The 9,762-nt window shown below is 54.0% G+C and overlaps 1 protein-coding gene across 5 annotated transcripts; it reads right to left on the reverse strand.

The window, feature by feature from the left end:
* Nucleotides 1-90: 90 nt before the first annotated feature.
* On the reverse strand, nucleotides 91-9,762 carry MOG (myelin oligodendrocyte glycoprotein). Of its 5 annotated transcripts, none has more exons than XM_058732657.1 (8): nucleotides 9,508-9,754; nucleotides 8,106-8,453; nucleotides 3,743-3,788; nucleotides 2,830-2,850; nucleotides 2,594-2,614; nucleotides 1,210-1,326; nucleotides 983-1,003; nucleotides 91-705 (listed from the first exon to the last, which is right to left on the reverse strand). In XM_058732657.1, exons 1-7 carry the CDS (start codon nucleotides 9,587-9,589, stop codon nucleotides 991-993), a joined length of 648 nt encoding a protein of 215 aa, XP_058588640.1. In that variant the 5' UTR covers nucleotides 9,590-9,754; the 3' UTR covers nucleotides 91-705; nucleotides 983-990. The 5 variants fall into 5 exon arrangements, with proteins under 5 accessions (XP_058588640.1, XP_058588638.1, XP_058588637.1 ...); XM_058732655.1 differs by having other exon boundaries at nucleotides 3,743-3,856; nucleotides 9,508-9,743; XM_058732654.1 differs by having other exon boundaries at nucleotides 91-1,003; nucleotides 3,743-3,856; nucleotides 9,508-9,750.

Consider the following 9,762-nt stretch of genomic DNA (forward strand, 5'->3'; position numbering starts at 1 on the left):
TCTGTGCGTCTGCGTTTCCTAGTCCTGACCTCCGGGCACAGGAAGGGGTGAGGGGTCATGAGGGAAATGCAGAAAGGAACAGGGGTGAGCAGTGGTTCACGGAAACCTGTATTATCATTACTTAGCACCTGCTTGTTTCTTTGTGTCTGACAGACCATCAAGTAGTAATTGTTGCAGAAAACAGTGGAGGCTCTGATGGACGGGAGGAAAGGGGGCTGCGGGCCACGTCCGGGCTCCTCAGGGTCTCCAGCAGCTCGCTCACTCAGCTCTCGTGGTTTGGGCCCTTCCTGCCCCTTCCCGCAGCCCTCCACCTCTCTGCCCTGCCCCTCAGGACTGGCATCTTGGAAGAAACAACCACCATTTTCGAGGTTAGAGCACTGGAATGTGCAACAGGGGGGTCCTGGTCACAGTCCGAGGCTGAGAGCCTGCTGCCTGTGTCGCTGTCCAGCTCAGGTGACCTCATCGGGGAGAGGAGCGCCCGCCTGGCTGTGGCCAGAGGGGGCTTCCAGACGGAAGACAGGACAGGAGAGACGAGGGGACAGAAAGGCCACGACAGAAGGAAACGCAATCCCATTGGCAACTCCGAGCATTCCTGGAAACGCAGATTGGAAAGTCCCTGTAGCGAGGAGGCCAATGAGTGTTCAACATGGGGGATCCTCATCCTGAGGGCCGGTCCATGGGCCAGTCCAGCTCAGAAGGGGTTTCCTGGAAAGAGGAGACAGTGACTTGAAAATCTGTCAGTGGTTACGATCACCAACCCATTAAACCTGAGGACAGGGAAAGCCCTGGCGAAGCCTCTCTCCTCCATGGTTGGTCTTGGAGGTGAGGTGCCAGGTGGCTGCTGGACAGTGTGGGAATTGGGCAGTGCGTGGGAGAGGCCCCTTCTTCCCCCTTGGGGTCGCTCAGCTGCCCCCACTTGCTTTTTCTGCCTTCCTGGCCTTTGGTTCTCAGCTTACAAAAGGAAGAAAGGAAGAAAACTTACTTAGCTCTTCAAGAAATTGCCCTGAAAAAAGAGAGAGAGAAATGGGTGACCGGTGGAAGATGACGGGCCCCCTCCCCACATAGTCCCTGAGGAGCCTGGGGTTGGCCTTGGGGACACAGGGGGGACAAAATCCGGTTCCCTGCATCTTAAGCCCTGGTCCCACTATTTCCCTGTTCGGGGATGACCTGGTGCACCATTGCTCTGGTCACCCTTGTGGCCCTGTGCACCTGCCAGTCTCCGATGCAGCCAGTTGTAGCAGATGACCAGGGCAAGCAGGGGTCCGAGCACCGGCACCAGCGTGAACAGGGTGATCTTCCAGCAGGGCACCCTCAGGAAGTGCGGGTCTGGGTGGGTCACAGAACAAACGGGATTAACGACTGTGTGTCCCTTGAGCCCCACCCACCCGCACTCTTTCATAGTTGGCATTCTCAACCTGGGCTCCAGGAACCCACAGGGGTCTGCAGAGAGCTCAGAGCATTTGTGAACTTGGGGGAGAAAAGCAGTATGTCATCAGCAGTACCTGTGCCTTTATCGCCGGTGGAAACCACAGATGACTTTCATTCCTATTGGGGTTGTTGCTGAATTCTCAAAATGTTTGTCAATGTTTTGAAATTGTAACTTATTAGACCTGCTGCTACATTCTTATTTAAAGCATTTTTGTTATTTAAAGAAACATTCATTACTATATTACAGATCACATGTTACTAAATGCAAATGTGTTTATATTTTGGTATCTGTATTTCAATTCAGTGGTTCTCTTTGCAGTCCTCTGTGTTATGGTTTATGTGTACGTTTAAAAACATTTTTCTGGAAAAGGGTCCATTAGACTTTGCCAGAATGCTGAGGAGATTCACGGGACAGAAAGAATCTGCATGAATCCTACAAAACAAAGATCTTGGTCCTCCCTGTTTGGGTTGCAAAGGCGTGTCTGTGTGTGCACGTGTGTGTGGCCTGCACGCTGATGCGATGCCCTGTATGCTGGGATTGCCCGCTCGCGGCCGGGAAGGCTGCTCAGAGCAGGGCCCCGTGCTTTGCTTGTGGCATCTTCCAATTTCTGCAACGTCCACACAACTACTGTTTGGGCCCTTCTGTTGCGGGTGCTCTCCTGAGGCCCTGGGCAGCCTGCAGTGGACAGAAAGGACAGAGACTGTTCTTGAGGGGCCAGCGTTCTGTCAGGCCTTGGTGGCTTCTGCCTCCTGAAGCCGTCAGGTACGGTTGCTTGTTCTGTGCTCTGGAAAGCTCATTTCCACCATGTGAGCTCAGGCGGTGACACATAAGTACCTTGTTCTCCAGTCAATTCTGTCGCCTCCCCGACTAGACCTCAAGTGTATGTACGAAAGATCGGCTTACCTCCCCTCTGTAATGTCTGAAAAGGGAAGTGATGTGCAGAAAGTCCCTGCGATTCCTACAGAACGGGTTAGCACGGAAGGCTATTAGCACGTTTGGGACAGAAACGTAACAGAAGAATTTGCTGTCAGCACCAATCCTACATGCAGACAGATGTGACTTACGCAGAGAGAGAAGGAGAGGCAGAGGGCGGACAGGAGGCCGGCCAGGAGCCAGGCCTCTTATCACCCGGGTGACCCGGGGAATCGGGGCCCCAGCACTTACCGAAAGTCCGGTGGAGATTCTCTGAAAGGGAACACATGAGCCTGTGTTACTTAAAACTGTTTCTAGTGACACAGGGAGGGACTGCCTCCACCCTGGCTGACAGCAGGTTGGGGAAGCCAAGTTGGCGCAATTTAAATGCCACAGCCTTTCCGTGTGAAGGGGGCACCGGGAGGGTATCAGAGAAAATGGCCAAAACCAAAGGGAGGGGTGGCAGATGGAGCGAGACTGAAACTCACCTATCTCTGCCCGAAGTTTTCCTAAAACAGAGAAAGGCAGCATTTTTAGTGCTGGCGCTGGCATTGGACGGGGCCCCTTTCGCCCCTGGCAGCCGGGGGGGGGGGGGGGGGGGGGCCCTGGCTTCACTGTCGACCCTCCCCCGGAAGGAAGGTTCTCCCTTCCGAGGCCCCTTGGCCCCTCAGGGCTGTCACTTTGTAAATCTAAAGCCACTTCCTGTCTGAATGGGGACGGGAGGAAGGAAACCTTCAGGAGGACTGGTACTTAGAGGTGGGGTCCCAACTGGATGCTTTGCATCACAATATCCCCTGGGGTGGACGGGCGGCTTCCACCCGGGGCTGGTCCTGCTCTGCCACGTGAATGGAGGTCACCGGGTACCCAGGCGAATTCAAGGGGACAGAGGACCCCTTCATTGCTCCTGCCAGCGTGCCCTCCCCAGGGGTGGGATGGGGGACAGGGTCCTGTGTGTTGGCTGCACGGACCCTCGGGGCACAAAGGGACTTCTCGGACGGTGTGGGACGGAGAAGGAGGAGGAAGTGTTTTGAGCACCTAGTACGTGGCGGGTCCTTACTAACCCTCCTCCAGACACAGACCCGTCCAACCCTGCAGCTCAGTCTCCCGGTGGGGTTCGGGTGAGGCCAGCTCTGCCCCCTACAAGGCGGTCAGCCTCAGTAAATACCGAACCTGTCCGGGCCTCAGTGCGTCCTCTGTAAAATGGGCCGTCCTACATCGGGCCTACCTCAGAAGGAAATGCAAGGTCCTGTTACACAAACGAAAGCACCGGGCAAGACGTAAAACTGGTCATCGTGGAGTTTTGAACCCAGAACTCACTCAAAACCACACATCCGCCAAGCAAGCCCTAGAGGCCAGCTGGGTTCAGGGAAGGGTCCCAACAGCCCACCGTGCAGCCCGTACCTCTCAGTCTGTGCTGCAGGCAGAGGTAGACGAGGCCCAGCGAGATCTGCAGGAGGAGCACGGGGAGGACAGCCATCAGGACCAGCACCCCGGGGTTGATCCAGTAGAAGGGATCTGAAAGGCAGAACCAGGCTGCACGCCCAACACCAGCACAGCGCCTGCGTGCGTCCAGCGGGCCAGGAACAAGCGTCTGCCGGGGTCAAGGAAGGTGGCAGAGCTGAGCTTGGCCTCAAAGGAAAGGCAGGTTTCTTCCAGGAAGGGCTGCTGACTGTCAGGGCTGTTCCCTAGGCCGCTCGCAGAGTTCTGAGAACAGCTAAGACTCGGGGCCGGGCCTCGAGGCCGCGGGGGCGACACAGACAAAGGTGAAGAACCCGTCTTGTGGAGTGCTTGAGAAAGTGGCATCCACAGGGTTTTTGAGTAGGGATGTGGTAGGACCGTAGGAGGACCGTAGGAGGGCCGGCCTCTGGCTCCCACCTACCATTTCCTTCCTGGGATCTTGATCCTTGGGACCCTTTGGGGTCCTGATCTCAGTGTGCCCGGCTGCGGTCCAGCCCTTTTCTCCTTGCGACCCCCTCTGGGGGGCCAGATAAAGACCCTGCTGTCAAAGGTAGGGGCTAAGTCACTGCAGGCAGCTGGTCCAGGAGGCTTCTTAGGAACAAAACCCTTGGAGCTGCAGGTTAGGCTGGCGCGTATTGCTACGCTGACCAGAAGGAAGTACCAGTCCGTCTCTCAAAGTTCTCACCAGCAGCCAGCTGCAGTGATTTAGTTAGCAGCTCGTGCTTTGCCCACCTCTGTCCCTTCCCACAGGGTTAGAACCACAGACAGAAGAAAGGGAGTGATACCAGCCTTTCTGAAGTGAAGCAGTAAGGACTCTATGAATGCCTGAAAAATTGAACCGGAATCGTAGTGAACTTCCCTGGTTCACAAGAAGTGCAGGCAGACCACGTGATGAACGGTGTGGGAGACCCCACAGGACACAGGCGAGCGGTGCATCCGTTGGGGTCGGACTCAAACTAAGCAACATGGAAATATGTTTGTGAGGCAGTCGGGGGAATCCGAGCCCAGAGTGGGTATTGATGATATTAAGGAATTTTTGTTAATTTTAGAAGATATGATAAGAGTATTGATTTATCTTTCATTCGAGTGATAGTTTTCCCCAGGTGAACTCCACCTGCACGTGGGGCTCACGACCCGAGTCACATCACGTGCTGCTCCCCTACTCCATTCTCCTACATTCCCGAGCCTTTAGCCACGGGATGATAATGCCGCCTGGGAACCGCCTAGGATCCGCCTGGGGAGGGGGGCTGAGTGGGGTCGTGTGAAGCCGTCCGATTCTTGCCGAAAGGTGGTGCGGTCACTGCAGTATTTGTCTGCTTCGTGTGCCCCCGACTTTCAACACTGGAGAGTTCAAAGACAGGGTCAGAGACAAGTAGTAAAACCACCAAAAATGACAAGAAAAAAATAAAGCTGGAAAGAGAGATAAAAGGCTGGAGAAGGAGGAGGTTTCCTTTCAGTCCTAGGTTCCCAGATTCCTGGCTCCCCAGGCGAGGCAGGCGGCCCGCATTTACTTGTAAATCAGTCTTTTTTTAGACTCTGAGGCCTGTGGACTCTGGGCTGGGAGAGGGGGCTGGAATGAGAGGATCAAAGGAAAACTTTCTCCCCCGAGGCGGTTTTGGTTTCTCTCCTTTCCCTTCTTTTTTCTTTCTTTCTTTCTTTCTTTCTTTCTTTCTTTCTTTCTTTCTTTCTTTCTTTCTTTCATTCTTCTTTCTTTCTTTCTTTCCTTCTTTCCTTCTTTCTTTCTTTCTTCTTTCTTTCTTTCTTTCTTTCTTTCTTTCTTTCTTTCTTTCTTTCTTTCTTTCTTTCTTTCTTTCTTTCCTGTCTGTCTTTTTCTCTTTCTTTCTCTTCCTTCCCTTTCTTTCTCTTCTTTCTTCTTTCTTTCTCCCTCCCTTCCTTTCTCATCCCCCTCTCTCTCTTTCTTTTCTTCTTTCTCTTCCCTTTCTTTCTCTTCTTTCTTTCTTTTCTTTCTTTCTGTCTTTTTCTCTTTCTTTCTCTTCCTTCCCTTTCTTTCTCTTCTTTCTTCTTTCTTTCTTTCTCCCTCCACCCTCCCTTCCTTTCTCATCCCCTTCTCTCTTTCTTTTCTTTCTTCTTTCTCTTCCTTCCCTTTCTTTCTCTTCTTTCTTCTTTCTTTCTCCCTCCATTCCTTCCTTTCTCACCCCCTTCTCTCTCTTTCTTTTCTTTCTTTCTTTCTTTCTTTCTTTCTTTCTTTCTTTCTTTCTCTTCTTTCCCTTTCTTTCTCTTCTTTCTTTCTTTCTCTCTCCCTCCCTCCCTTCCTTCCTTTCTCACCCCTCATCTCTCTCTCTCTTTTTCTTCTTTCTTTGTTTCTTTCTCCCTCCTCCCTCCCTCCCTCCCTCCCTTCCTCCCTTCCTTTCTCACCCCCATTCTCTCTCTTGTTTTCATCCTTCCTTTCCTGTGGGGGAGGCAGACAAGAGGGGGAAGGATGGAAGGCAGCAGACTCCCCTTCCCTGCAGGTACAACCCCCCAGTAGACCAGCTGTGTGCACAACAATCTGTGGCTCACAAAGCCATCTTCACATCCCTGCCTCTTCTCCAGAAACAGTGCTTTGTTATCGTGCATACAATGCCACCTCCTGGTCCCGGCACAGCACACAAAAGTAAACGATTGTCTGAAGAGCCGGTGGGGAGGAGGGGAAGGGCCTGAAGCGCGGGCCCTTGAAACATTTTTGTTCTTCAACAGGAAAGCCCCCTCTCTCTCTGCCTCACCCTGTCCACGTCTTCACCAGCCTGTGATAACGCCAGAGAATAAATGCCGAGTCACCCGTCATACAAACAGGGGAGAGGAGGCTCTGAGGAGGGGTCGCGCTCAAGGCACCGCTGTCACTTCCTGGGGTCGTGCTCACTTCTCACTTCGTTTGCTTATCCACCTGGACCACGTTTGCCAAGCATGGGGTTTTCAGTGATGTTCCTTGTCTGAGGAAACACCACAAACACATCCACTGAGGGATTCATTCTACTGGGGTTTGGTCATTTTGACTCGTTAGGAATGACGCCTTTGTTTATAACAAATGCAGGAAAACATTCCAAACACTTGGACCAACTTCCAGATTATTCACAATCCCATTTGGTGGCACGAAATAATCAGAAATGAATTATTTTGGATTTTGCTCACTCTATTTCTCAGGTTTTTTATTTTGGGTTTTCTTTATCTAAGAAACTTTTCTTTAGGGGCGCCTGGGTGGCTCAGTTGGTTAAACATCTGACTTCGGCTCAGGTCACGATCTCATGGTTTGTGAGTTCAAGCTCTGCGTCGGGCTCTGTGCTGACAGCTGGGAGCCTGGAGCCTGCTTCAGACTCTGTGTCTCCCTCTCTCTGTGCCCCTGCCCTGCTCACACTCTGTTTCTGTCCATCTCAAAAATAAACATTAAAAAAAGTTTTCAAAAGGGCCTTTATAAAAGACTTTTCTTTAGGGGTGCCTGAGTGGTTTGGTTGGTAAAGCATCCAGCTCATGATTTTGGCTCAGGTGGTGAACTCACAGTTTGCAGGATGAAACCCCAGGTTGGGCTCTGTGCTGACAGCACGGATCCTGCTTGGGATTCTCTCTCTTTCTCTCTGCCCCTCGCCAACTTGTGCTGTCTCTCTCTCTCTCAAAATAAATAAATAAACTTAAAAAAACTCCTTAAATTTTCTCTCTACATACCCACATACTAGAAGCTCTTTTATTCGGGTGCATAAATATGATCACATGGAAAATTATGGTCTCCCCTTTGCTTGCATCTCACTGTGTTCTCCCTCCTCTCCCCTCATCCCCCAAAGTGAACCACATTCCCTGAACTTTCTTATGGGTTTTCTCTCATATCTTACTGCAATACATCTGTATCTACATCTACACTCAAACCATGAGGTCCTGCGTTTGTTTCCTACATATCGTAGCTTGCTTGTATCATTCAAGCAATGTACGTACGTAATGGCCTCAAAGCCAGCCGCGTGGTCCTGAAACAGTATTTTCTTTTCCTTTCTTTCAGGTTTATTCAGTTATTATTTTGAGAGACACAGAGACAGAGTGAGAGGGGGAGGAACAGAAAGAGAGAGAGAGAGAGAGAGAGAGAGAGAGAGAGAGAGAGACTCCCAAGCAGGCTCCATGCTGTCAGCGGAGAGCCGGACTTAGGGCTTGAACTCACAAACCGTGAGATCGTGACTTGAGCCCAAGTCAAGAGTCGGACGCATATCCGACTGAGCCTCCCAGGCACGTGATGCCTGTCCCGGGACTGAGGTGCTTGGTTGGGGGATCTCATGTCAGCTGGGAGGAGGACTGGAGTCCCCGCCCCGGTGGTCAGAGCACCACTCACCCTCCACTTTGAGCTCCATCGCGGCCTCCTCCTGGTAGGAATGGTCCCGGAAGAAGCAGGTGAAGCCTCCTTCATCTGAGAACCTGACCTTCCGGATCCTGAGGGTCACCTTGCCCTCGCCCATGTTGTCCTTCAGCAGCTCCGTCCGCCCCCGGTACTCGGGGGCCTGCTCCGCATCCTGATCCCGGCCGTTGCGATAGAGATGGACCACCCTGGAGAAGGGGGGCCGGTACCACCCCACCTCCATGCCCGTGGCGTTCTTCCCCGGGTGCATGCGGCACGGCAGCTCTGCTTCATCCCCCACCAGAGCCCGGATGGGGTGGCCGGGTCCTATGACCCTGAACTGTCCTGTCCAAGACACCAAGAGAAGAGAGTGGGTGTCAGAGGGAACCGTGACGCACGGGCCAGTCTCGGGGGGCCCCTCTGCAGCACTGAGGGGAGACGCCGGCTTTTACGTGGGATTCTGGAAGCAGGGAGCCGCGACCTACAGAGGAGCCATGAGGGGCCCCGGCCGGGAGGGACGTTCTGGCGTGTGGTCACCCTCCTGCCGGCATGGGCATCATGGACTCTCGAGCCTGGCCTGTGGGTCCCGTCGCGGGCAGTGGCCCAGCACCTTGCGGTTTCCCTCTCAGGAGGGTGGTGGGGAGCCCCCTGTTTGAACCAAACCAAGCCGTTCCCACTCTCCCCTGGAGGGTTTGCCTCCCCCCCCTCCCCCCCCACTGCCTCTCGGTCCTGCGTCCTTGTCCACACCCTGTGCCCGGAGCTGGTTCCATGGCCTCCCTCCAGTCTGTGCCTCAGCCCACGCTCCCAAACCTCTCCCCTTGGAAGGTGTCAGCCAGCCTCCCAGCTGCTGCTTCCTCCACGACACACGCAAGGACTTGGCCAGGGAGAGCAGGACTGGGCCTCCCTGTTGGCGGCTCCCTGAGGTCACACGTCTATCTTCTGTTTCTCTATTTCTGCCAGCACAGGACAGCCGAGCTCCACTGTAAACCCCGGCCAGCGCTCAAATGTGTGCAGGAGGGTTCTCGAGCACGACAACATCATGCCCCTGGACACTGGCAAAGATTTCTCAGGGGACAGGAACTACTGTGTGATATACCTCATCGTGCCTGGACAGCAATCCAGGAGCTGTTACCAGTGTCTGCCCGTTCGGTCGGCAAGAGACCCCAGCTGGAAAGTTGGGTCAGAAAGAGGTCAAGGAAGGCCCGAGTGAAGGCCATGCTGTGGGGTCTGGGGTCTCTTCTGAAGCTGCAGCCGGCCAGCAAGGCTTTCCAGGGAGGGGGCCGGGTCAGCACGGCCGCGCTGGACAACGTGAGGATGACTGAAGGAGGTGAGCCCCGGGAAAGCAGATGTTCTGCTGTTGGTCTCCCTGGATCTCCCCAGAAATAAAGAGACCTCTTACCTGCGTAGCTGAAGGACAGCTGGAGGAGGAGGAGGAGGAGGGAGGGAAGGCTGGGTGGAGGGGAGCTCCATGCGCTTGCCATCTGCACTGTGACTGGGGACAGAGAGCCCCTGCAGAGTGGTGTCCCCTTCCTCTGACAGAGCCCGAGGGGAGGACCCGGGCGGCCGGGAGCAGCCCCGGAGTCGCCCCTGCCAGGCACTTACACAAAAGGGCTACTGACCAGGGGACGCCAGGGTCAGCCTTCCCCACCCCCTC

This window comes from Neofelis nebulosa, chromosome 6 (assembly GCF_028018385.1).
Source record: "Neofelis nebulosa isolate mNeoNeb1 chromosome 6, mNeoNeb1.pri, whole genome shotgun sequence".
NCBI lineage: Eukaryota > Metazoa > Chordata > Mammalia > Carnivora > Felidae > Neofelis > Neofelis nebulosa.

Bases quoted from the DNA above. Each gene is read 5' to 3' on its own strand.
- MOG (XM_058732653.1), bottom strand. From the start codon at position 9,589: ATGGCAAGCGCATGGAGCTCCCCTCCACCCAGCCTTCCCTCCCTCCTC. The intron at 2,851-3,742 runs GTACGGGCTGCA...TCTCTGTTTTAG, and splicing joins CCTGCAGCACAGACTGAGAG to GAAAACTTCGGGCAGAGATA. The intron at 1,327-2,593 runs GTAAGTGCTGGG...TGACCCACCCAG, and splicing joins GAATCTCCACCGGACTTTCG to ACCCGCACTTCCTGAGGGTG.